The sequence below is a fragment of the Eubalaena glacialis genome, chromosome 4, assembly GCF_028564815.1.
Source record: "Eubalaena glacialis isolate mEubGla1 chromosome 4, mEubGla1.1.hap2.+ XY, whole genome shotgun sequence".
Lineage (NCBI taxonomy): Eukaryota > Metazoa > Chordata > Mammalia > Artiodactyla > Balaenidae > Eubalaena > Eubalaena glacialis.
Genome location: NC_083719.1, coordinates 174543845 through 174571293, shown reverse-complemented (window position 1 = coordinate 174571293; position 27449 = coordinate 174543845). Strand labels below are relative to the sequence as shown.

Genomic DNA, 27449 nt, shown 5'->3' with positions numbered 1-27449 from the left:
GCCAGACAGACAGGGAGAGGCTGGTCTTACATCTGAGTGGCTTGGCAATTTCACCCTGCCCTGTGGAGAGAATCAGGCGAAGGTCAGATTTCGGGTGGCTGCTGAGAGGATACTCAGTGGGACTTCCCTGCCCCCTCAAAGCACAGCCCACGAGCTCCCTCCCAGGTTCTGGGTCTAATGCTGGACCCCCTCCCCAGCTAGGCACCTTCCCTTGTCCTCTGGTGGGGTCCTGGGGCCAGACTCTGGACTGTCAGGAGGCTAGAATCAGTCCATCACCTGGGGACAGGTGCCCAATCCCACTGTCAGCCTGCCCCAAGATGGGGTGCCTTGGGGAGGGGAAAGAAGAGAAGGCTCAGAGTCTCTCCTCCCCCAACTCCCAAGACCTTACCCCAGCAGGCCTGACTCTAAAAGAAGCGTACTAACAGGTATCACCAGTTCACTCAACACACAGACACACACCCAGGCACATCCATGGGTGTGCAGAAAGTTTATGCACACACAACCCCCCAGATCAACATACAAAGACACACACATGTGCAGAAGAATTCACAAGCTAAAATACACACGTGCACTACTAAACACTTGCACGCACGTGCACAATTACACACATAAACCCACGCACTCTCCACCCACCCAGGGATGTATGTACATGTATATGGTGCCTGACATATTGCATGTGCTCCCCAAAGGGCTGGATGAGTGAGCTGGGAAGTCCTACAACCCATGTTCATGAAGTGGAGACCCCACTTGTATGCACACAGGCATGATAGCTCCTGTATGACTGCACAGCAAGGGCAACTATTCACGTGTTGCCACAGCTCCTATCTCCTTATAACGAACACCCATTAGAACAAACAAAACAAAACAAAACATGTCTCAGTCCAGGGCAGTTGTCCAGTGTCTGGGCCCTTCCTGAAGCCACAGAATTTCAGCTGAGCCCAGGGCTGGGATAAGCCCTTTGGGTATTGTCGTGAGAGGGCAGGAGCTGTCTGCGCACCAACACGCACACACACTCTAAGCCATGTCCCTGGGGAATCACTTTGTCTCTGACTTCTGGTTTTGTGGGACTTCGTTAGGATACCCTCCTCCTACCCATGACCCCCAGCTGGCCTTTCTGCCCATACAAGTGGACACACACATACACACACACACCCAGACACCAGAGCTTGGGACCTCAGTGCAGACGAGGCCCTCATTACCTTTTCTAATCCCTTGCCATGTTTTCTCAAGAGGTTGCCCTGCAGAGACAATGTCACAAGGTGATCAACCTAGCAAGCTGTGTGGGATGGGAATCCAGAGTGATAACACATACTCATGGGGACAGGAAGTAAAGGGCATCTGCACTGCACAGAGGGCTGGTAACAGCGTTGCTGGGGGGATTGTGTGTGTGCCTTAATGACTGACTCTTAAAAGGGGCAAGAGAGTCAGAGAGACAGGAAAGAGAAAGAGCCAGAGAGAGAGAAGTTGCTGCCAAAATATAATCCATTTACATTTACTGTATATATGAGGCTCTTGGTTCTTGAGTCAACAGGAAAGCAAATAGGCTCCATATTCAGACAGACATGACTTTGAATCCTGATTCTGGCATATATTTACTATGTGGCTTTGAGCAAGTGACTCTCTGAGCCTCAGCTTTCCTCATCTGAAAAACGGGAATAATAATATCCATGTCACTCAAAGGGTTGTCATGAAGGTGAGCTGAAACAACAGCTATGAGGTCTGGAATACAGGAAATCCTCAATAAATGTGAATTCGCTTAGCTCTCTACCCACAAATGCATTGTCTGTAGTTGGGTACGCTGTCACCATGTAGTTACAGCCAAAGACCCACACTGCAGCCACAAGAAGTGAGATGAGCACTAGCAAACTTTTGACAAGGTGAAATCTTGTAACAGCCTTGTCTTGCCTACAAAAGAGGACTCTAAAGTGGTTTTAACTGATCTCTGCCCTCCTATGTGTCTACATACTACCACCACCACCAATAATATTAGTTCTAATTTAGTGAGCACTGCCTCAGTCTGTCACTGAGTCGAGCACTTTAATGCATCATCCTATTTGGTTCTCACAACAACACTCAGAGAGCTGCTACAATTAACCTCTTTTTCCAGACAAGGAAATGGAGGTTGGGAGGTGAAGTGACTTCCCAAGGTCACAGAATGGCTGGGCTGAGATTTGATGCCAAGTCTGCCTGACACCAAGGAGTCACAACATCGTCCCCCACCTGGGTGCCTGGGTGTGTGTCTGGGATTCTTGTGTGTTAGTATGTGTGGTGGAAGTGGGGTGAGCAGGGCTGGTGGTGGGGTCTGCACTGATCAGCTATACAGACCAGGGTGGTGAGGACCTGTATTTTGGGCGGCTACTAACAGTTCAGAGCCGAAAAGAGAGGTCAGAGGAGCTCCATTGACTTTGAACTTCCTTCTAGCTTCGGGGACCCAGATATCCTGGTGGTGTCTGAGCATGGGAGTAAGGGCGAATTCTAACTAAAGGATGTGGGCAGATGTGAAGGTGCCGGCCCGGGTTTTGGGAGGCGGGAGGCCCCTCCTTCGTACTTATAATTGGGGGTGGGCGTGGCCTCCCTCCCTCCCGGCCCCGCCCCTCCCCATGCCCCGCCCCAGACAGACACAGGCACATCTAGGCGGGAGGTGGGACAGTGGATGGGGGGCCAGTGGGTGAGGAGGGGGCGCTGGGTGGGGAGGTGCAGCCACGCGGTGGGCCGAGTCCAGACACAGAGCGGATGGACAGACAGACGGACAGAGGGGCCTCTACTTACGATCATCTGTCAGCCGTGATGGGGGCAGGGCGGTGGGGGAGGGGGGAATAAGTCACCATGAGTCTCCAGGGAGGCCAGGGAAGGGGCAGAGAAGGCACCGAGGGACGGACCCCGGACTCCGTGCCCCAGCCCAGCCCAGCAGCCCGGAGGAGGAGGGCAGGCACCGGGAGGTCCGGAGCCTCCCCCACCATCATTGCCTCTAGGCGGGCCCCCGTCCCCCCACCTCCCCCAAGCCTCTCTCATCCACCCAGGAATGTCCTCCCATTATGTGTTGTGCCATCAACCACGTGCCATCACTGTCCTCGGGCCACCGACACCTCCCCCCTGGAACCCAAGCCCAGCCACACCCCTCTGAAGATGTCGCCGCCCCCCGCCCCCGCCAACCCTGCAGATCGCCATCTCTGGGCTGTTCCCAGAAGAGTCCCAGAGGCACGGTCCTGGTCTCTGGATGACCACTGACCTCTGCTTGACCTCTACGAACTTGGGTGCTCTCCATAACCTCTGGTTGACTTCCTGGAGCTCTCTGTTCTGTTGGTCTCTGATCTTTGAAATCTGGGTATCTCCTCTCCTTGTCTCTTGATTGACCTCCAAAGCCCCCTGATGAACCCACTGGCCCCTATAACCTCTGTAACCCATGGATGGCCTTGATCCCCAAGCTGACCTCTCTGTTTTCTGGGTGATCTCTGACCTTTGAATAATCTCTTGACCCACATGTGACCCCTGTGTCCCCTAGACATCTCTTTACTTGACCTTTAAATGACCCCTGAATGACCTCTTTGATGCTTTGATGACTTTTGACCCATGTGTGACCTCTCTGATTTTTGAATGGCCCCACTGACCTCTGGTGGCTTCTATACCCTCAGATGGCCCTTGTGCCTGGATGACCTCTAAGCCCCCAATGCCTTTGATGCCAAGCTCTCTGGGCTCCCAAAGAGGAGGAAGCCCAGGTGTCCCCTCTGGCCCCCTGTGGGCCTCACCGTCTGGTCAGTGAGGGGTGGCAGGACGATGGTCTTCTCCATGGTGTTCATGACCAGCTTCCATAACTCTTTCAGCACCCGCTTCAGCACCGTCTTCTCACAGATTTTGGCAAAGAGAGTCAGGCTGGGGGCAAGGGACAGGGCTGAGAGAGTGCCCAGATGGACCTAACCTGAGCAGCCCCTTCCTCTCAATACACGGGCATGGTGGGAAGGCATTCCATGGACACGCAAGAGGGCACAGAGCCTGTACAGGGACCCCTGGGTGGTCTGATGGGGCTATGATGCATGACGCATGGGGAGAAGAGTGAAAGGTGGTTGGACAGGTGAGCAGGGGCTAGACTTGGAAGGGGCCTCAAAGTCTAGGAGGAAGGCCTGGGCCTTAGCATGAGGGCAGTGGGGAGAGTGTTTAAGAGAGAAGAGACACAGCCAGACTTTCCTGTTTGAAAGAACATAGTGGGGGATGATCTGGAATAGGAAGGTTGGAGACCAGGGACTATGAGGGGGCTGAGGCCATGCTCAGAAGGGAGAGGAAGGGAATGAGAGGGAAAACAACAGAATTCATGATTGACTGTATGGGATTGAGAGAGGGCAATCCACCACGATCCTTCCAACAACTGACCCACCCATCCGCCAAACCATCCTTCCCACAACCTTCTTTAATTCTTCCTCCATCACTTTTCCCTACCTTCCTTCTTTCCTTTCTTCCTTCCTCCCACCCAGACATCCATCCACCCATCCTCCAGTTATTCATCCATCCAAATATTTACCCAACTCTCCATCCATCCATTCATCTATCCAACCACCCTTTTACCCATATACCCTCTATCTAAGTTTCTAAGCATTTATCTTTTAATCTACACATCCATCTGCCCACCCATCCCTCATGTCATTTACCATCCATTCATCCATACAAATACTTACCCACCAATCCTTCCAATCATTAACCCACCCATTTTTCCATCCCTTCATGCCTCCACTCACCCACCCATCCAAACCATTCAACCACCACCCAGCAAACATGCCCTGAGTGTCCTTTCCAGGCCAGCCCCCAGGTTTCTGAGGCCCGACCCCGGAGCCCTCCCTGGTGGACTCAGTCCACCTAGCCTGGCTCACTTGCTGTCCAGCAGGTCCATGATGGGTTGCAGTACATTGTCAGCATCCTGGGCCACACTGCTGCAGGCACTGGCTGGCACATTGCCTGTGCCTTTCACCTGGCTAAGGATGTCACCCATCTGCTTGACACAATCTTCAATGTGTGGCTGGAAGCTGGGAACACAGAGAGGAGGAGCTCAGATCAGACTCTCCTGGCCTCTGGAAGAAAGGCAGGATGAGGCTGATCTGTGGATGGCATATAACAGCCAGGGTGGGATTTAATAGCAGAAATGGACATCAGACTAAGATATTTACCTGTGTTGTTTATTTCATCACACAGTCCTACTCAGGTACTATTGTTTTCATCCCCACTTTACAGATGGGTAAGATTCAGAGAGGTTAAGCAACTCACCCAAGGCCACACAGCTAGTAAGCAGTGAAGCCTGCATTGAACTCGACTTCATCTAACTCCTAGCCTGAGATCTTCGCCACTACATCTGCTGAGTCTCCAGATGCCGCAGGCTCAGAGGTCTGAGAGCTGTCCCCTCCCTTCTGCTCCCAGCCCTGGAGATGCCCCCACCTGGTAGCAAACACCCGGCTGAGCTCATCCAAGACGTTGTTGAGTTTCACCTGTAGCTCCTTCAAGATGTCACTGGCCTCAGCATCCAGCTGAGGAGGGAGAAGGGACATCAGGTCAGGTTTATAGGGCATCCACACGGATGGGGTATTTTCCCATCCAACCCAGGGAAAGGGATTCAATCCAGGGAAAGGGATACCAAGGGGCTGGAGAGGAAACTGAGGCCCAGACAGTTAAGCCGCTTGCTTGGGTTTGACGGAGTAGCTGAAGTGGAATTCATCAGGTACAAGCTCTGGGGCCTGCAGGGACACGGGGATGATGATGACCCCACGGGGGCCCTGCCTCACCTCCTTTCCTCCCATGGCTTCGAACATCTTCTCTAGCTGAACTCGCAGCTGCTGGGTGTTGTTCATGAGGATGCAGGGCTAAGGATGCGAACAGAACACGGAGTCAGTGCTCAGGACCTCTCCCCAGAGCCTCCCCTCCCCCACACCGCCAGGGACCTCAGATGGTTACAGGGTGTGGGTCTGGAGGAAGCTGGGTTCCCATAGGGTCATCTGAGAATGGAAGACAGCATTTGGGATCAGATTTCTGGGAGTGTTGGGGGGGGTGTCTCTGGGGACCAACAGGGGCAAGGAGGACTCCCCCCCGGTGGGCTGAACCTGGTGGGTCCAGGAGAGGGGCTGGACCTCTGGGGGTAGCAGGAAGGGGAGTTCTTGTCACATACCAGTATTCTTCTACATGGGCTCAAAACTTTGTAAGTTCAAAGTTTTGAGCATACACCCTGAAGGGTTCATTCACAACAACCAGACAATGACATGAAGGCACATCCCCTCACCTCCAGATACCCCCAGACTCACATAGTCCGACACAAAGACACACACAGTTGGACACACATGCAGGCACAGGTATCAGAGCCCAGGGAAGGATGGACCTCTGGGGGTATGGAATGGGGTTAGGGGGAAACAGGACAGGGATCCCCGCAGGTCACCACTTTCTCCTTCTCCTTGGAGCAGTAGGAGGCGAAGTCCTTGGAGATGATGTCCGCATACTGGAGGAGCACATTACTGATGGTCTGGGGAGGACACAGAGGGTGGGTGAGACAAGGGGCTGGGCTTGGATGGGCCCATCAAGAGCCACTAGTGAGATCAGGGATGAACCCGAACTCCTACTAGCACCTAAGATGGACCACTGGGCTGGGTGAATTCTCCACCCAGGATGACCATCATGGCCAAAGGGAGACACCACCAGATGAAGATGATTATTTTACATAGACCCAGCTCTTTTTTAAGCTGGGTTCAAGAGCAACCAACAGTCACATTAACCCAGCCCCAAACACAAGCATAACTCAGTCCCAAATGGAATCCCAATTCCTATCTGCAGTCCTCAACTTCACCCCAGGTTAAAGTCAATCCATCTGAACCTCAACCCCAGGCCAATGGTCCCAACCTTCAAACTCGCCCCAACACCCACCCGCATTGTCCATAAATCCTAACATTCACTCCAACCTCAATACCCAATTGAATCTCAGTCCTAATAGTAACCCTAAAACTAACCCCAAACTCAACCCCATCTCTAACCCTGACCCCAGCTCCAAATTCAACTCCAGCTTTAATCACAACCCTGACCTCAATCCCAACCTCAAACTCAACCTCAGCCCACACCCTGATCCCAACTTCAACTCCAATCCCAATGACATCACCAGCCCTAACCTCAACCCAAGCCTCAACCTCAAATCCCAACCTCAAACACAACCTCAGCCCAAACCCTGATCCCAACTTCAACTCCAATCCCAATGACATCACCAGCCCTAACCTCAACCCAAGCCTCAACCTCAAATCCCAACCTCAAACTTCAACCACAATTCCAATCAGTATGGCATGACCAACTCCAACACTGACCTCAACCCCTACCTTAATACCAGTGATAGCACCAACCCCAACCTTGACCTCAGTCCCAACCTCAATATCAACCCTGACTCTGACCTCAATCCTAACCTCAACTCCAACCCCAACTTTGACCCTATTCCATCCCCCACCTGGACCCCATCCATGCTCCCGAACCTTGGCAAAGCGTCTCATGTAGTGCCCCACGATCTGGGGGTCAGGACACTCAAGTTTCTTGATGATCTCAAAGCTCTGATTGAGCTGGGAGAAGACATCCACCACGGAGCAGGAGAACAGGGCATGCTCTGAAGTCTGTTGGAACTGCATTGGGAGGGAGGAGAGAGGTCAGAGCCAGACAGTTCCCAGACCCCAACCCTCTTGCTCTCCACAGAGAGAACCAGAATACCCTGGGATGATAATGAGATGGACAGTGTGCAAGGTGAACTTAGAGGTGGACACAGGGGGGAGGGGTCGGGCTTGATAAACCATCATTCATTTGTTGGATGAACAAAAGACCGTCAACACTGTGAACAAGATAAAGATGGCTGGCACCTTTCAGAGACTGGCCTCATCCCAAGGGCATTTTTTGCCCCCAAATTGGATCCCAATGGACTCCAGAAGTAGTGAGGCCACTGTGAGCAGACTGGGACCTTGGTGGTGGATCAGCCTTCTTACCCCGTCCTTCTTGTCTCGCTCCAGGGCTCCATGCAGGAAATCCCGGGACACTTCCTCATTCTCGTCCAGCCACTGGATGACGAAGGGCTCAAACCACCTGGAATGGCGAGACGGGATGGGGCCCTGCCGTCTCTTGTCCCCCTAACCCTCTGCTCAAACTCACACTATGGCCTGGGTGGCCACTCCCCAGCTCCCCTCCTGCACGAGGCCTTGGCTGCTTCATCCTTGAAATGAAGGATGTGACTATTGTCAGAGCGAGGCCCAGACATGTGGAAATCCTGGTTGATAAACTGCCCCTGGGCAAGTGGGTTTATTCTCTGAGATCCTGATACAGCACACAGTAGGTCCTTGATAAATGGTGACCATCATCCCACTCTCCAACAAAGCCCGAGAGTCAGACATCCCGAGTTCGAATCTTGGCTCTGTCACTAATTAGACATCACCTTGGGCAAATCCTTCAGCATTTTATCCTCTGTTTCCTAATCCACAAAGTGGGAATGACAACACTCCCATCTCGTTGAATTGGTGAAAGGATTAAATGAGAAAAGACAAGTGGGAATGCTCAGCTCGGTTCCTGATACTTGTGATCATTAATTGTCTGGCTATAGGAGTCCATAGTCCAATGACTGAGAATGGAGAACACTGGGTTTGTACCCAGCCTGTGCCCCTGATGCCCAGGGAACTCTGAGGAGGTCAACCCTCCCACCCTGGACCTCAGTCTAGCTGTCAGTGCTACAGTTCTGGCTTGGGTTCAGGGCACAGGACTTACGCAGGATACTCAGGCACTCGGTCCTTAAAGGCAGGAAGCTCTGCCACATACTCATTGTAGAGCCATTTGACCTTGAAGTGGAGGTTCATGTAATCAGCGCTCTTGCATAGGCGATGCTTATCGTGCTCTGGTGGGGAAAGCAAGGGGGCAGCTTAGCCGGGAGGGTCTGCCACTCTCTGTGTTGGTAGTGCCCACTCTGGCCATCACTGATATCTGACCTCAGGTATGAGGGTCCAGGGCACTCACAGCCTTAGAGGGGACACTGAGGCACAGCTACCTGCTGTAGCCAGGCTGGGAGATACAGGGGTGGGAGGACTCACCCTCCATTGCATACTTCATATCCTGGGCAAACAGATTCCACATCACTTCAGCGCTGATTTTACCCACGTTCAATTCCTGGGGAAACCTGGTGAAGGTCATGAAAGTATGAAACCTTGGCAGACAGAAGCCAGATGGCATAGGATGCTTTGGACTTCCCAGTCCCAGAGGGTAGTGTGGGACAGGCAAGGGATCTGGATTCAAGTTCATTTCTAGCTACTGACTTGCTGAGTGACTCTGCACTGGGGCCCTGCTTCTCTCTGAGCCTCCACCTACCCATCCCTCCATTCACTCATTAACCCATTCATCCATCTATCTACCTATCCATTCACCCACCCATCTGTCTACTCACCCATCTGTCCATCTCTCCATCCATCCCTGCATTCATTCCTTTATCCACCCACCCATCCTTCCACCGATCTATCCATCCATCCATCCATTCATCCATCTGTCCATCCATCCATCCATCTATTCATCCATACATCTCCATTCATCAGTCCATCCATCCATTCATCCATCCATCATTTGGTCCATCCATCCAAAATCCCTCATCTTAACTCAGTATCTAAGTAACCAAGAGATGCTGGCACCCCAGAGACAGGAGCCTTTCTAGCGCTCACCTCAGGGAGCAGTAAAACACAATAGCTCATTCAGCTAACACAGACGAAAATTCTACAGACATGTAAAGCCACAAACCAAAACTGTGCACACATTCACACATAATTACACAATATGCAACATTGCACATTAAAGTACATTCCACAATTGTACACAAATAACAATTAAATCCATAAACCACAACTATACACAAAATTATATACACACACGTAAGAGATAGTGTGATGTACGTGCAAAACATTTAGTAGAGTACCTAACATAGTAAATACTTGAACAACACGATCTATTGTTATTTATGAGCCTACAGACACATATAAAATTACATACATATGTGCACAGTTACACAAATCAACACATACAAAATACATGTCTGATTAGACCAGTGATTGTGTACATGCACACAATTTTGTTTGTTTGCAAATTATGCCATATTTCATCCATGCACAACCACACCCACAACTGCCCCCACATATACAACATTTCATATGTAATTAGATACGATTGCCTTTACACACAAGACACAAAACTGTGACACACATTCATGACGACCTCCAGATAATTAACTGCACAGACACAGAACTCACTGGTTGAGGCAGGGAGTGTAGGAATTCTTGTCTTCCTCAATGATGGACACTATGAGAGTGATCAGCTTAGACCAGAAGTCGAGGTTCTTGATGCTGGGGCCCTGTTCCTCTGGGGGAACTTCCCCCTTCTTGGCCTGGAAAGAACAGTGCAGATGTTGGCCACAAAGGATCCAGGGGTGGGGAGCTCAGACATTTCATTATTGAGGGCCAGGAGGTTAGTGAGGAAGGGCCCCATTAACATATGTAAGTTTCAGGTGTGAGGTCTGCATGAAAAGGAACTAAACTCACATAAACTGGCCCCAACACAGCTCAACAAAGCTTAATTAGGCTCAACTCATAAAACTGAATGGAACTGAATTTAGTTGAACTCAAGCCCGATAAACCAAACAGAACTGAAATGAATGCAAATCAGGACCACTTAGCTTAACAGATGGCAGTTTTCAGAGTTAATTCAGTGGAACTGGGCCAATTACACTGAATTAGTGGAATTAAACTTAACTGGATTGAATTAAACTCAAATGAACCCAATTGGATTGAACCTAATCAACTTGTTCAAGATCAAGATCAATCTAAATCAAAATAACGGAAATAAATCAACTTGAACTCAACCCAACCCAATGTAATCTAATTCAACTCAACCCAAGTCAACCCAATCCAACTCCACCTACTTATCTCAACCTAACATACTCAGGCCACCTCAATCCAACTTTAGTTAATCAATGGAAGTGAAAGTAGTTAAACTCAACTGAAATAAGTTCAACTCAACCAAACTCAGTTGAACTCAACGGTACCTAATCCAACAACCTAGCTCATCCTAACTCAAGCCAACTCAACCCAGTCAAGAACAATTTCAATTCAAGTAAACTGAATGGAGATGAATACATTTTTACTCAGTTAAAGTCAACTCAGTCCAACTCAGTGATGCTCACTAATTAGCCTAGAGCAATTTTAACTTAAGTCAAGCAAACAGAAATAAATAGATCTAAACTGATCATAGTTGAACTAAACCCAGCCCAATTTAATCTACTTCATCTCAACCCAGTTCAGTTAAGAGCAACTTGATTTCAACTCAACTGAATGTAAATGAACAGAATGAAATAAAATTGAACTGAATTCAGCTTATGTGTTATCTCCTATCTGAAGCCCAAGCTGAGGAAGGGGCTCAGCTCCCACAGCCTCTTGCAATTCCTCCCTTCCAGTGCTAATCACCCCAGGTTGTAAATTTCCAATTTATATATTTTCCCCTCCTAATAGAGTATAAGCTCCTGGAAACCTTACTGACAATCCTGGGACATTATATGTGTAAACAGCGTGTTGAAAGATCTCAAATAAATTGAGTTCAAGACTGAACTGAAGAAATTCAATTCAACTCAATATTTATTGAACAGGGACTCTATTCTAGGCACATTGTATTATGCCGGACTCAACTAAGTTTAACTAAAACCAGATTTATTGAGCTCCTACTGTGTACCAGGTGCTAAGCACTTAACTATGTTTCATCTGAAGCGTGTATCTCATTGAATCTCCTCCTTAATCCTGAGATGTGGGTTTATGACCCCATTTTACAGGGGGAGATACTGAGGCCCAGAATGGTTAAATCACTTGGGAAGGGGCAGATCTGGGACTTGGACCAGGGTCTGGTTGGAGTCCCCTAGTCCCTTCTGCCTCATCTGGGGTCCTCACCGGGTCAGTCTGGTACTCTCGACTGTAGAGTTCATGACAATTGTTGAAGATGTATTCATAAGTGGAGTTGAGGCAGGCTTTCACACAGTCCTTCACCACCTGGCTGGCTCGGGGTGGGCTCTGGAGTTCTTGCACCTGGCAGGAGGAAGTGACATGGGCATGGGTGTGCACAGTTGGGACAGGAGGTACCCAGGAAGTGGCTACAAGTGGGGCTGGTTTTAAGGAAATGTTGTAGCAATATGAAAGCAGAGGGTCACTGAGAAAGGGCACTGCTTTCCAGGAGAAATGTTACTCGTTTAGGAGCTAACAGTACTGGAGTATCCTCCTTGGAGAGCTAATGGAACTGGGTCCCCTTACCAACCTTCATCCGAAAGAAGGTGATGCTGGTGAGAAGATCCACCGTGGATTTGAGGTCCTGGAGTCTCTCTGGGCTGCTGGCTGGGAAGTTATTCTACGGAAGGGAGAAGAGAGGTGGGGTTATGGAAGAAGGCCGGGGGATGATGGGACACAGCGTTTTAGGGGAGACACAAGAGCCTCCAAGTTTCAGGAGGTGTGTTAGGGGGTCATTGAGAACACCTTGAAGTAACTGGGGGTGTCTGCTTGGATACACCAAACTTTTTGGGCAGGTGCTGCCCACATATGTGTACATGTGTCAGAGGAACACATTCTACATGTTAAGATGGGTCCTCCCATGTGCATGCCTGCTGGCAGCTGTCCCCTCCAGGCACACACATGCATGGGGTGAGCAAATCATCATGCATGCTCTTCTCACTCGATACATGGAGAGGTCAATCCGCAAGGAGTTATGCAGCTGGTCCAGGAGCTTCACAAAGCGTTCTTTCTGAGGAGGCAGAGGAGGAGGAGAAGGTTGGATGAAAGCAGGGACTTGGGGATCAAGTGTAGCAGCTAAAGGTGGCTGCCACATTGGCTAAGTGGTTGCTATACGTTATGTGTACCCCATCCGCTGTTGAACTGACCCCTCATAACATCCATTCAACAGAGGGGTAGAATGAGGCTCAGAGAGGGGAAGTGACTGGTGCAAAGTCACACAGCAAGTCAGGTCCAGATTGGGGATCTGGAAATCACACAAGGTGTGACCAGCACAGGGTCAAGCTCTCCCTCATCTCCAGGCCCCTGCCCCTGGGACTGACCCCAAAGTTGGAGGCTGCGAAGCGGTCAGAGGCAGACACGTTGGTGGAGGCGGTGGTGTGCGCGTAATAGGCGTTGATGTTGGCAAGCAGGGTGCTCATGACGGCAGGCACCCCAGGACACATGTACTTGGAGGAGAGGCAGGCAAAGTGGCTGGTAGGAGGGAATGGGAAGCACTGGGTCTGGTGTCCAGTCCCCAGAATGCCTCTAAGACAGCCCTCACAACCCCCCAAACTGTCCCCTTTTCCTCTGCTTGATTCTGTCCTCTGAGTTTGTCTCCTCTCTGAATTGCCCTATCTCTGTCTCTTATCTCCAGCTCTCATCCTTGTCACTCTAGCCCCCAGCAATGGCACTTGTCTAACCTCCAGGGAAATTACATAACCCCCACCACACTCACTTCCTCTCTGGCTCCTCCTCCCAAGAATCCCTTCCACCCCAGATTTGCCAGTGTCCACTTGGTAACCACCCCTCCCCGCAGTTTCCTCCACCTCGTCCTCATGTCCACCACAGCCTGCAGCCTTACGTCATGGCTTGGTAGATGGACTCGACGCCATAGCGCATGGCAAACTCGTCCACAATCTCCTGGGCTGTCTCATCATAGTAAACCTTCCAGGCGTCGTCACCCTTGGCATCTGGGATCTTCACGACCCCGTTGTTCTGCACATCTGTCACGAAGTGGAACAGGTTCTGCCACCACAAGGGAGAAGGTGTCATAGAGAGTGCAAGGGGACGCCGGGGGTCAGAGATCCCAAGTATAGGGCAGCTTACATCATCCATCTATCTGTTTATTCATTAATTCGTTCATCTACCCTTTCAGCCATCCACCACCCGTCCATCCATCCAACTACCCCAAATTTCAGCTATCCCTCATCCATCCTCCCAATAGTTCAACTACACACCCATCCATCCGTCCATCTGTCCATCCACCCATCTACCCACCCATCCCTCTAACCATCTACTCCCTTACCCATCAATCCAACTACCCAAAAATCCACCTGTTCACTTTATCCATTCTTTCAGTAATTCAACCACACATCCCTCCATCCCATACATTTACCCACAACTTCACCTGTCCATCCAATAATTCATCCTTCTACCCAATCAACCATCAATCCACCCAGCCATCATCCATCTGTCCATGCATCTACTCATCCATCCACCTACCCAACTACTCCAAAATTCTCCCATCCATACACCTGTGGATGGTTCAACCATACATCCATCCACCCACCCTTTCTTCCATCCATCCATCTATCCACCAACCTACCTACACACCATTCCAACTACCCCCAAATTCACCTATCCACTCATCCTTCTGTCTAGTAATTCATCCACACGCCCATCTATCCCATCTACTACCCACAGCTTAATCTGTCCATCTAACTTATCAACCCATTCAACCATCCATCCATCACCTATCTATCCACCCATCAATTTATCCATCCATCCATCCTTCCATCCTTCATCTATCTGCCCATCCATCTATTCACCCATCCATCTATCCAACTACCCCCAATTCACGCATCCAACTCATCTGTACTTCCAATAGATCAAGCACACATCCATCCACCCATCCTTTCATCTTTCCACCCATTCTTTTATTCACTCAATACTCATTCATCCAATCATTTATTCATTCAACATACTGAGTTCTCTCCAGGAACCCCTAGGCAGCTGGAAGAGACAAACCCAGGCACACAAAACCTAACCCTGAGTGTTCAGGGCTGGGACAGTTGGAAGACCTGGATCTCTGTAGTGAGAGTCTGCCTGGAGGTCACGGAGGGCTTCCAGAGGAGGGGGCCCTGAAGCTGGACCTTGATTGACAGGGAGGAGTTTTCTGAGCACAGAGAATGGCATAGGGGACAGTCTCAGAGGCCCAGGGGAATGTCAGTGGTGTGGTCAGAAAGAGGAAGGAGGAGCTAGGGCAGGCAGGAATGGTGAGTGGAGGTAACGTGGGAGACAAAGGTGAACTTCAAATGCAGGGTGGAGCAGTGGGCCTCACCTCGTGCAAACAGGTATACTGGACATGGTAGGGGGCCACCTTCTCCTCGCCTTTGATCTCCACACTGATGTGTAGCCGGATGGCACCCGACACAGCAGATTTGTCAGTCCGCTTGTCTGCAGGGCAGAAAGGGATGGCAGTGTCAGAACTTCCCAATATAGCCCTGGACTATTTTAACATATGCATAACTGCAGCCCTGTCAGACTCCCTGAATTAAGGCCTAGGTGCTTCTCCTCAGATTGGCTTCCTAGACTTGTGTCTCCCCCATTAGACTAGAATTCTTAGGCCCTGTCTCTCCCATCTCACTAGGATCCCAGATCTTGCTTCCTCACTCAGATTAATTTCCTTGGTCTGCATCTCCCTCTTTAGACCAGGAGCCTTGCTTCTTCCCCAGGCTGTGCTCCCAGACTCTGCCTCCCCCATCGGATCAAGCTCCCCAGAGTCTACCCGTCTTCTTAGACAGGATTCCTGGGTCTGTGCCTCTTTCCTCAGACTAGGATCCCCAGGTCTTGCTTCCTGCTTCCCCCATCAGAATAGGATATCTAGATTTCCTCTAACCAAACTAAGAAGTTCCTAGACTCTGCTCACCCCTCTCAGACTGGGTTCTTCCTCTGCCCTCAGACTGGGCTCACAGATTCTCCTCATCATTCTTAGACAGGGCTCTTGGGTCTGTAGCTCCCCTCTCAGATTAGGAATCCCAAATTCTACCTCTTCCCTTAGACTGGATTCTCAAAGTTCAATCTCCTTTCTTAGGTTAGATTCCTGGGTCTGTGCCTCTCTCCCTACACGAGGATCCTCAGGTCTTGCTTCCTGCCTTCCCCATCAGAATGAGATACGGAGATTCTGTCCCTCCCTCACTCTCCCACACCGAAATAAGACAGTCCTGGGTTCTGCTCACCGTCTCAGCCTGGTGCTCCTGCCCCCATCAGACTGGGCTCACAGACTCTGCCTCCTCTGTTAGACTGGGCTCCTAGATTAACTCCTGCTGACACTGTCTCTCCCCTCCAGCTGGGCTCCCCACTTTGGTTGGCTCCCCGGAACCCCTCCCTTCTCCCCTGCAGAACCCCACCCTTGCTCACCCAGGTTGTACCACACGTCCATCTCGCCACTGAGTGTCCGCACCTCGATGATCGTCTGCCCCAGGAAGTCATCGGATTCCCTCTTGAACCGCTGCTTCACGCGAGATTTGATGTCATCGTCCTCATCCCAGACACGCACCTTGATTCGGTCTGAGGAGTTGTGACATTCACTGCAGGGGGGAAGAGGAGGTTGGGGCAGGGGGCTTTTTTTTTTTTTTGTCTGCGCCTGGTTGCGGCACGCAGGATCTTCTTTGCTGCGTGCGGGATCTTTAGTTGTCACATGCGGGATCTAGTTCCCTGACCAGGGATGGAACCCGGGCCCCCTGCATTGGGAGCACGGAGTCTTAACCACTGGACCACCAGGGAAGTCCCGGGGCAGGTGTCTTGAAGCCCACCCTTCAGCTGCGCCAACAGGGAGCTCCATATAGGGGGCTGGGGGCCCAGCCAGACACCTACAAGTGGAAGTTCTCCTCCCACACGGGGTTCAGGTTTCCATAGATGGTTTTTGTCCGTTTCTTGGTCTTCCCGACCTGGACAGTGACGTAGGGGTCACTGGATCCTGTCTTGTCCTTTGCCTGCAAGCCCTGGGCACAGACCACTGGAAGACACACAAAACAAATATAAATGTGGGCTCAAGGAGCAAGGCATGCTAAGAACAGACATTGTCACAGGCTCCACAGGGAACGCCTGTGACAAGGACTGAGGGCTTTGTTCTGGCCACAGGAGCCCATGGACACACCCACTGGGCATGCTCGGCTTGCTAGAGTTAACATCCAGGGAACCCTCACCCAATGAAGAATATGAAGGTGTCCCAGGGTCACCCCTGGGGTGGGACACTCGGGTGTGTGCTCTACAGTGTCCCCCTAAGGTCCCCAGCAGGATTGAGCTCCCAGTTGCCCACAGTATGACCTACTCATTGGCATCCTCCGCAGGGCTCTTTACCTCCCAGCTCTCAAACTCATGTCTCCACCTCCCACTGGCACTCCCTGGGACCACCTCCTGGATACCCATCTGCCCTGAAATCCTCATCTTGGAGTCTGTTTTCAGGGAAATCCCAATGACGATGAGGAATGGATAAACACCACAAGGCCCCCACCCCTGGGAGGGACCTCTCAGCCCTGGGAGGTCAATAATGTCCCCCAGTGGTCCTAGGTGTCCACTGCTTCGCCTGCTCGGTGGCACCCTGGGTAGGGCTTATTCCCTCCTGGTCTCACTTCCCAATACCCCTGGGGGCTTCCTGGGTTCACCTCCCAGATAAACTGTGTGCCCTCAACTCCTCTTCTTGAGGTCTGGTTCTGGGGGCTACCATGCGAGATGCACCCAGATAGTTTCATGCAAACACGTTTGGAGGCATATATGCCCAGGCTGTGGGCACAAACGCATATACACCGACATGAGAAAGTCACGGGGACGCTCAAATATGTGCAGCAAAGGGAAGGAAGGGGCGTGGGAGGGAGCACAGGGGGCCGAGAAGAAGGGACCCCCGTGGCCGTCCCTCCCCCTCCCCCCCGCGGCCTCACCGGTGATGCTGATCTTGGCCGACCACTTGGACGTTCCATCCAGCACGCTCTGCTTGACGGCCTTCATCTGCTGCGTGTGCGCGGTCTTGGTCACCGCGAAGATCTCCTGGATGAGCTCGAAGATCTCGGGCTTGTTGCGCTCCCGGATCTTCATGCGGTCCTTGAGCACCATGATGATGTTCTGCGTCCGGTCCTCCGCCCCGTGCTTGGAGCTCTTCTCCGCCGCCCCTGCGCGCAAAGACAGCCGTCACTGTACACAGAGCACTCCCTTCCAGGAGCGAGAGCCCTGATTCCCGCTCCAGGGCTTCCTCATCTGCTGCCACGGACACGGCGTTCAGGTGAATCATCCCCCCAAAGCTAGAGCTGCCAGAGCTCCTACCTGCTCTCTGAATCCTCCCCCAACCAGGCCTTTCCCCCTAAAGTTCCCACCCCCTGTCTTAGCCCCTCCAGTCCGCGTGAGTCCCCTTCCCCTCCGACACCCTGCCCTCTCCAAGCCCGTCCCCTCCTCGGACTCCTCTCCCCAACTTGAGCCCCCTCCCACCTCTGAACTAACCCTAACCCTAACCCTATTTTTCTCCACGGAAACCGCTGCCTCCCATTAAGCCCGCCCCTTGAACAGTTTAGCTCCTCCCTGAGTCCCGCCCCACCCCTCTAGGACCCCTCTCACTTCTCCTTTCCCCTCCTGTCGCTCCCGTCCCGTCCCACGGCCCCGCCCCTTGTCCCGCCCCCTCCTCCTCGTCAGAGCCCCGCCCCCTAACCATTAACAGTCCTGCCCCTCCGTCTCCGCTCCAGCGGGAGCCCGGCACTCACGCTGCAGACAGTCTGCATTGAGCAGGTCCTGGCACTTCTCGTGGCACTTGACACCGCACTCGGTACAGCGCATACCCTGCCGCGCGATGCCCCACAATAGCCCCTCACACTCGTAGCAATAGGTGGGTGTGGTGGCCGTCCACACCTCGAAGTTGTGCGGCGTCGTGCACGAGATGGGGTAGATTAAGGCTTGCAAGGTCTTCTTGTAAACGTGGTTTTTCTGCGGGGAGGGAGGGCATGCGACATGGGCGTAGAGCCTTAACCTGGGGGCACTGGCTTGCCCCGCCCTCATCCCCCCGCCCCCCGCCCCGTTCTGAGTATGGTAAAGTCCCGGTCCGTCCCCCGCCCCACACTGTCGGAATCCACGGGTTCCTGTACACAGACTGTGCTCGCTGGCGGCTGCGTTGTCGGAATTCTGAAAAGCGAGGAGTGCCTGTCTCTGCCCCACCCCCTTCCTTTTCTCCGGGAGCCCCCCAGCCCCGCCCACCCTCCAAGCTGGGGAGGGGGAGGTGCCCCACGCACCAGCTCTTCGTTGTTCAAAGTGCTGGATGCCAAGGCCGAGGTGATGCCTGCTTTTCTGGACTGCACCAGAGACTGGAATAGGGGAGTCACCAAGGGAGTCAGAGGGGTCGATTGGCACCCGGGGGGTTGTCACCGCGAGCAGAATCCCCAGCCATGGTTTGGGGCCACCAGCCACGGATTCAAGCCACAGCCACAAATCGGAAACAGGTCACAGCAGCGGGAGCAGAACCAGAAAAGAATTGGGAGGTGACAGAGGCTCCAGGTTAGAAGAGACGCTGGAAAGGGAGCAGCCCCACACCTCTGACTCACCCATTCCCCACCACCATGGACCAGACTGGGGAACTGCACTTGGCCATGGTCAACAGCCACAGAGCAAAACCACCAGCCAGGCCATGAACCAAGGTGGGGAGTCACCTGCTCTCTTCCCCACCCATGAACTGTTGGACATGGCAAGGTCCCCGCCCCAGAACCCATGGGATGGGGACCAGTTGGAAGATCCCAGTCGGGGGCGGGGGTCTCAGGAGGAGATTCAAGGGCCTGGGTTGCCATCACTCACCATGGCCTGAAGTGTCCACGCAGCACGCAGGGTAGAAATCAGATCACATTAGTCCCAGAGAATGCCTTGCCAGTCCCCAGCCCCAGTTCTGCCATGGGCAGTTGTACAGGTTGAGCACTGCTTGTGGCAGGGCTGCTCTGCTTGGGCAGGGGAGGGCACAGGCACTCACCAGGTCGCTCACGAGGGGGATAGGCTTCCTCTTGCGGATGTCTGGCATGCTGTCGATGATGATGAGACCACCGCCAGGGCTGCAAGACACACCCAGGGATGTCAAGGGCCCAGGGAAGTTCCCCTTCCTCCAACAGACATCTCCTGAGGCCTGGGCAGGACACCTGATCTCCCCAGGTATTAAGAGTTGAATTGTGTCCCCCGAAAAGATACACTGAAGTCCTAACCCCCAGTACCTCAGAATGTGACCTTATTTGGAAATAGAGTCATTGCAGATGTAATTAGTTAAGACAAGGTCATACTAGAGTAGGATGGGCTCCTAATCCAATATGAGTGGTGTCTTTATAAGAAGAGAGACACACAGGGAGAAGACAGTGGTGTGATAGTAGAGGCAGAGATTGGAGTGACTCGTTTACAATCCAAGGAATACCAAGGATTGCCAACAACTACCAGAAGCTAGAAAGGCAAGGAAGGATTCTCTCCTACACAAGTCAGAGGGAGTGTGGCCCTGCCAACACCTTGGTTTTGGAATTCTGGCCTCCAAGAACTGCGAGAAGATACATTTTTGTTGTTTTAAGCCCTCTGTTTGTGGTAGTTTGTTATGGCAGCCCTAAGAAATGAAGACACTGGGCCTCAACTTCCTCATCTGAGAAATGGGGAGATGATACAGTTGCCCACGTTTAATGAAAATTGGAATTAAGGCAAATCTAAATAATATGCAAAAATATCAATGAAATCTTTCTTTATGCTCAAAATTGGAAATATTTGTGTATATTTAAAGTCTATCCTGGAAGAAGTGATTTCAAAGCCCATGAGAAAGAGGGAACTGGAAATTGTATTTGTGCTGTTGCCTCTTGGCAGCTTTGCTGTAGCTGGCTAACCGGAATGAGGGCTGTGGCAGATGCTGCGGTGGTCTGTCCAAATCTACTTTACTGAGCGGTGCAGGTGTTCCCAGAGAGGGTTCAGGTGTGGCTCCTCTCCAGAAAGTTCTCAGTGGCCAGTGAGAGTGATGCCTGGCAGCCAGTGACTCTGGACAAGCCCTGGGGTGCTATTCATGCTCCAGCGCTCCCTGAAGGATCAGGCAGAGGCTTGGTGACTCCTGAACTACCTCTCTGCTTGGCTGTTTCTCCTACCTGGTCCCACCTGCCTCACAGGCTTTTCTTTTCTTTTTTATAAGTTTATTTATTTATTTTTGGCTGCGTTGGGTCTTCGTTGCTGTGCGTGGGCTTTCTCTAGTTGCGGCGAACGGGGGCTACTCTTTGTTGTGGTGCGTGGGCTTCTCATTGTGGTGGCTTCTCTTGTTGCGGAGCACGGGCTCTAGGCATGTGGGTTTCAGTACTTGTGGCGCATGGGCTTAGTTGCTCCGCGGCATGTGGGATCGTCCTGGACCAGGGCTTGAACCCGTGTCCCCTGAATTGGCAGGCGGATTCTTAACCACTGCACCACCAGGGAAGCCCTCACAGGCTTTTCTTGAGAGTGCTTCCTGTATAAATCATGCACACAGGAGCCCCCACCTCAGACCCCACTTCCAGGGCCCCCCACACGGGACACTTGCCCGTCTGGGAGTCACAGCTCCTGTGTCCCTGCCTCTGTTTGAAAAGGATGTACAAGGGAAGGCAGTCACTCTCCAGCTGTTATTTAAAACATTAGTGTAATTTACAAATATCTTTTGCATCCTCTAACCTCACCACACAAGTGCTGAAAAAACACCCCGGAAAAGCAATAACTTAAGAAATTAGATATGACAAATGCTCCATGTAAGACCAACAACTATCGTTATGAAACAGCGAGCAACTGTAGCAATAATCTGAGAAATGTAAAAGCAGAATCAAAGCAAAAAATTCACTCCAGGGTTGCAGATGTATCGTGCAGAAAATGGGTTTCTTCTTTACCTTACGTTTATTTCTAGGGGGGAATGTTCTTGAATTATATGAGTGGCTTGAGCAAGGCCTCTCTGGACTGCTTCTCCATCTGTAAAATAGGGGTAGTGGGCCCCCCATGGGTTTGTTGTGAGGATTCAATGTGTTACTATCTTTGGCTCCTGCTGGTCATGAGTGCCTTATTACAGTGGCTACATTATTTCACTCATGTGCAATCTGTCCCCTGTCTAAATGGAACCTGTCCCTGCCCTGGCTGGGCTGAGGTTATGGTGCAAACCAGCATCAGGCTCTGGGTCCAAAACTTCCTCTCCCTCACCCCCAAGATCTGATACTCACCCGCCTTTGAACCACAGGGATTTGGACATCTCTCCTTCTCCCCGGGCCTGCAGGACAGAAGACGGATATGGTCAGTGTGGCTACCCCTTCCCAGGGCAGCACATGTACCACACCCACAACTGTCTCCCCTTTGGGTTGGGAGTCAGGAGGCCTGGGTCCTAGTCCTCACTGTGTGTCCTTAGGGAGCCCACTGGCTTTTTCTGGGCCTCAGTTTGTCCATCTGTAAAATGAGAAGAAAGGAGATACTCTCTGACACCAACCTCAGTGAACTTTAGTCTCCTTGTCTGTCAAAATTGGGGATTTGTTAACATCATCTTGAACAAGAGCTCATGCTCTATAGTCCTGGGATTCTTAGGGGCTGGCTCAATACTCATAAGGTCCTATTACTCGCTAAACTCCCCCTGCCTCACCTAATTATCTGATCTCATGCCCCAGGACCTTTGCCCGAGCGGTGCCACCTGTATATATGCTCTCCCACCTTCTACACCCGACCAGCCTCCATTCAGGTCTCAGTGTGGACCCAGAGTCAACACCCCCTACCATGCAACTAAAGGGTGGCATGGCGGTGGGGGGGACAGGGAGAAGGGTCTGACACCTTCTTCTGAAATATTGTTTAAGTATTTTGGATATCACTTCACTTTAAGTGTCACCTCCTCCAGTGAGTCTTCCTGATTGCCTTGGATTAGTTTTATGCCCCCTCTATGAAACCCAGAGATCCTGCTCACGTTTATTTTTCTTGTCATATCGCTAGTTCCATTACAAGGGTAGTTGCTGTCTTTTTCATTTAATTTGTTGACTTAGTGAAAGTTATTCAATAGATTTTTCACAGTATATTTTCTTCTACTGTTTGAATCTAGAACCATGAGACTGTATAGTAAAAGAAAATTCTACTGTACAACTGATAAGAAATTTGATTTGAAACTTTTGTGGCTCTGATAATTGATGGTCTAAGACTTTGGGAGTCTGTTTAGGATCTCCTTCTGCCAGCCTCACCCCAGTTTGGAAGGTCACCCCGGATAATAACACTGCTTGGTGTCCAGCCCAGAGCAGGTTGAGTGAATGAAGGAGTGAATGAACGGCCTCATTCCTGTTGCCCATCTGAACAGTCATCCTGACCCTGACATTAATTCTATTTTTCACCTAATTTCTTCTGCAATACTGACCAGATCTCAGACCTTTCCCAAACCCCAACTCTGACACCCATTGTGAACCCAAGCACTGACTTCTTCCGCTATCACCAAGTCTAACCCTGAACTCTGATCTTTGACTGCTGCCCTAAACCTGACCTAAAACCCTATCACTAACCTCTATCTCTATCCATGAACCTGGCCGCTGAACTTGGCCATAGCCATGACCTCAGCTTAATTTCAGCTCTAGGTTCCAGTTTGCCTCTCCTTCTTCCCCACTTAGAAATCCCAGGCTGCCCTGGGGAGGCTGGACTAGACCTTGGTGGGGCCAGCTGGTTGCAGGGGAGAGTAGGCAGGCATGGGTAGGGCCAGGGAGGAGTCAGATTGGGCAGGGGTTGGGCCAGGAATGGTGGGGCTGGGGCCAGGGCAGGAGTGGGCGGGGCTACGGAAGGGCCAAGCTGGGCACGGATGGGAACAGGTTGGGGTGGGCGGAGCCATAGAAGAACCAGGATGTATGGAGGCATGGTGGTGGGTGGGGTGGCGAAGTGGGCGTGGCCAGATGGCTCATGAGTGGCATGGGCTAGTGTGGGCAGGGCCAGGGAAAGGACCAGAGTGGGTTGGGGCATGGAAGGAGTGGGGAAATGAGGGTGGGTGGGGCATTGGGCGCGGCCAGGCTGGGGGTGAGCCCACTGCTGCTTTCACTCACCTCCTGCAGCTGCAGCCGCACTTTGTTGAAGGCTCGCAGCCAGTTGGCCTTGGCCCTAGACATGGAGTCCTGACCCTCTTGGCCTTCCTCATCTGCTCGTGGCCTGAAACTGAGGCAAGGGGTTTCATGAGGCTCCGGGGCCGACACTCCCTCCACCCTCCACCCTCCGAGTGATGCTGGGCCCTCCATGGCCTCCCTGACACTTCGGAGACACAATGACCCACCTGTGACCACTCTGACCAGCCTCAGTGATCCTCCCCCCCCTTCCCACATGCCCGTCACCTCTCTGACACCTTCAGGTCTCCTGGGTCCCTTTGCCACCTTCCTGGCCCCTCTGCAACTTTGTAACCCTATCCGAGGACTCCTCTGATGCTTCTGTGACCTCTCCAACCCTGGTAAACCCTCCAGCCCCTCACAACCTCTAAGACTCCTTCATGACCCTGCTTGACCCCCTCTGACCCCACTGAGCCACTTCTGACCTCCTAGACCCATCCCGATCCCTTCAATAAACCCAGGACCCTGTGACAACCTCTCCCCCCATTCCCCAGGTCTACACTGACCCCATCATGGCACCACTGACCCTGTGACCTTGTGACAGGCCCTCAACCCCTTCCCGTTACCTCTCCTCAGCCTTGGGGGGCTCAGGCTGAGGCTCTTGCTCAGCTGCAGGTGCCTCCTCAGGGGCGGCTGACTCAGGGGCCACCTTGGCTATGTCAGGGACCTCGGTGGGCACAGCTGGGGCCTTGTCCTCCTTCTTGGGGGTGGCCGGTGGAAAGCTGACACGCTTGAAGTCCCTGGGCTCGGCCACGGCCACCTCCTCGCGCTCAGTGTAGCCTCGGATGTCATCCGGCACCTCCTCTTCGTCCTCTAGCTCTTCCTCGTCCTCAGGCAGCTCCTCCTCCTCCTCCAAGAAGTCCTCCAGGTCCTCATCCAGCTCTTCGTCCAGCTCCTCATCCAGCTCATCCTCATCCTGGTCCCAGCGTGGCGAATCCTTGTGGTAGCTGACCGAGCTGTGGCAGGAGTGGTAGGAGTCCCGGTCCCGCTCGTCTTCCAGCTCAGAGCCCTGTAGGCTCTGTTCATCCGGGTCGAAGTCCTCGCTCAGCTGCGAACTGCCCTGACTCAGCTCCCCTGAGGAGGCGTAACGGCTGCTGCCTGTGGGGCTACAGGAACGGGCCAAGGGCTCAGGGGCTGGGGCACAGACCCACTGCCCATCCCAGCCCCGGTCACACAGGTTCCATCACCCAGTCATTCCCTGGATTGGTCATTCCCTGGATTCCCAGCATTGGTGGAGCTCCTCTGGTTGCCAGGGAAACACAGCCGTGCACAAAAGACAAAAACACCTGTTCTTGGGGCATTTACCATCTTGGGGGGCAGGCAATAAAACCAGATCAGTGACATTAGTGATCATCGGTGACCTACCGTGCACCACTCCTATCCATGCACTGTGGAGGCTGCAAAGCCTTCACCCACATGTTTGGGACCCTGAATCAGTGTCCCTGCCACAGCCCCCTTGGAGACCTAGCGCTCCTGAAACAAACATAGTAGCCCCTGTCTCTTGATGTACCCCCTACCCTCCGCCTCAACCTGGTCCTCCCACTGCCAAGCCCCCTCCGTTCATCAGGGACCTGGGCCTCCCTGCCTCCACTCCTTCCCAACCTCCACTCATAGCTGATCCTGAGGCGGGTCCCTTCAGCTCCACCTTGTAAACATACGTGCAATGTATCCACTTCCTTGCACCCTGGGCCCCACCCTAGCCCAGGCTCCGCCATCTCCACTAGATGCTGCCCTACCCAACATCCACTTCTCTCCTGGACAGTACCTTTTTGCATAGAAGCCACAAAGGGGCTTATTGGAATCATAAACCCAAACACGGACCTCCCCTGTTCCAAACCCTACCACGGCTCCCTTGAAATAAAATTCTGTGCCATGCTCTGCACCCCTGTGTGGCCCAAATCCTCCAACGTCTCCATCCCCATCTCCTTCCATCCTCCCTTCTCTCCCCCTGCTCCAGCCACATCAGCATCCATCCTCGCTGTCCCTCCAACACCCTAAATTGTGCCCACCTCTGGGCCTTTGCACTTGCTGTGCTCTGTGCCAGGAACATCCTTTCTTGCCTGCCTTATCTGGAAAAACCCTTTGGTGCCCACTGAAATAGCACTTCTTTGAGTGAGTCTCCCCCACCCTCCAGCCAGGTCAAGCCCACACCCACCCACATTATATGCTCCTTATATGCACCCTGGATCACACTCGACATGACCAGGAAGAAATATCTGTCTCTGCCTGAGGGCAGACAGCATGACACATGGGCCACCTCTCATCCCCCTTCTAACCACTCATTCAGTCATTCAATAAACAGCATTCCTTGTCTTAAACACTTTCTCCACTCTCAGTGACTGGGACCCCCTTCCCTGGCCAGGCCCTGGGCTGCTGTAGGAATCAAACAGGGGTTTGATTCCTACAGTCCTTTAGTCCTTGTTTGCTAAGTTATGTATATGGTTGATTGCTTTTTAGTGCCTGTCTTTGTAGACAGCTGGGATGGGGGATCAGCAGGTATTATTTGCCTGGAAAGGACTCCAAACTCCCTCTGCTGGTGAATACCCCCGAAGTCCACCCCAGCACATTCTGGGGTCCCAAGTGAGGGAGGCAGCCTAGGACTGGGATCTCCACACAGGCCTGGATGTGTCCATCTGTGACCCTGGGCGCCACGTAAACTGCCCCAGGCATGGGACCCAGTGCTCCCCGAGACTCCTCCCACCCCAGCTCTGACATTGGGGTCCAACACAGCTCTGACCCCAGATGCCTCCCCTGGATGCCATGTCCTCGAGTTAGCCACCAAGGGCCTCCCTGCATGATCTGGCCCCGTTCACCTCTCCAGCCTTTAGCTGAGCTGTCTTCTCTGCCTGGAATTCCTCTCCTAAGACTCTTCATTTATCCTTCAAGTGTTGGCTCCCAGGCACATTTCTCCAGGAAACCCTCCCTGCCCTTCCCCTCTGCCAGTGTGTCCAGCTGTGTCCCTCCCTCCAGTCAAATCCTGACCTGTGGGATGGAATGCCTGTCCCTCTGGGGGCCCAGCATCATCCAGCACTGGGCAGCAAGGCCAGGGTGGCCTGGGATAGTGGCTTGAGTCACTCTCAGGGGAACTCTGCCTCTGCATCCCCTCCCCACCATGTGACTTGTTCACGGTGAGAGTGGAGAGTTCTCCTCCTTTTCCACTCCCCCATTCCATCCCAGGAATGCTTACAATAAATAGACTCCCCCCAGGACAGACAGACACACCCAAGGCCAGAGAAGGACAAGACATGGCCAGGCACACAGGATGGGAGCCAATCTGGGACCAGCTCTGTGCACATCCTGCTCTGAGACTCAAGCAACTCGCTCCCACTTTTTGAGCCTCAGTTTCCCTATCTGTAAGATGGGCACTCTTCTGCTTTTCTTCTCCGAGAGAGAAGACTTTTCCATCTACTATAAGAGTTAATATTTTCTTAATATTTGATGTCTTACTCTCCTTTCAACTGTTTCCAGTGCATTGAAACTTTGTTCCAATAATTGCTTAAGTCTGAGCCACCTTGAATGTGCAAATGAATGATGCTTTACAAATTGTAGCAGTCACAAAAATGGTAGGAGAAACTGTTAGGGAGACAGGAGT

At 52.3% G+C, this 27449-nt stretch overlaps 1 protein-coding gene across 4 annotated transcripts in view; it reads right to left on the bottom strand.

Annotated features, from left to right (window-relative positions):
- Positions 1–27449, bottom strand: part of UNC13A (unc-13 homolog A) — a 62750-nt gene that overhangs the window by 9972 nt on the left and 25329 nt on the right. The window contains exons 10-38 of one of the 4 annotated variants that reach the window (XM_061188658.1): positions 24424–24963; positions 23804–23912; positions 21971–22017; positions 19756–19834; positions 19587–19592; positions 19031–19102; positions 18509–18728; positions 17699–17926; positions 16635–16776; positions 16179–16348; positions 15100–15215; positions 13621–13784; positions 13100–13250; positions 12721–12789; positions 12310–12399; positions 11949–12083; positions 10266–10399; positions 9066–9151; positions 8746–8872; positions 7977–8073; positions 7479–7622; positions 6407–6490; positions 5763–5840; positions 5419–5507; positions 4860–5012; positions 3747–3870; positions 2770–2775; positions 1200–1238; positions 31–60 (exon numbers count right to left, since the gene is read on the bottom strand). In XM_061188658.1, coding sequence (XP_061044641.1) covers positions 31–60; positions 1200–1238; positions 2770–2775; positions 3747–3870; positions 4860–5012; positions 5419–5507; positions 5763–5840; positions 6407–6490; positions 7479–7622; positions 7977–8073; positions 8746–8872; positions 9066–9151; positions 10266–10399; positions 11949–12083; positions 12310–12399; positions 12721–12789; positions 13100–13250; positions 13621–13784; positions 15100–15215; positions 16179–16348; positions 16635–16776; positions 17699–17926; positions 18509–18728; positions 19031–19102; positions 19587–19592; positions 19756–19834; positions 21971–22017; positions 23804–23912; positions 24424–24963 — 3529 coding nt within the window. The remainder of the gene's footprint in view (positions 1–30; positions 61–1199; positions 1239–2769; positions 2776–3746; positions 3871–4859; positions 5013–5418; positions 5508–5762; positions 5841–6406; positions 6491–7478; positions 7623–7976; positions 8074–8745; positions 8873–9065; positions 9152–10265; positions 10400–11948; positions 12084–12309; positions 12400–12720; positions 12790–13099; positions 13251–13620; positions 13785–15099; positions 15216–16178; positions 16349–16634; positions 16777–17698; positions 17927–18508; positions 18729–19030; positions 19103–19586; positions 19593–19755; positions 19835–21970; positions 22018–23803; positions 23913–24423; positions 24964–27449) is intronic. The other 3 variants (XM_061188656.1, XM_061188657.1, XM_061188659.1) reach the window with 3 other exon arrangements.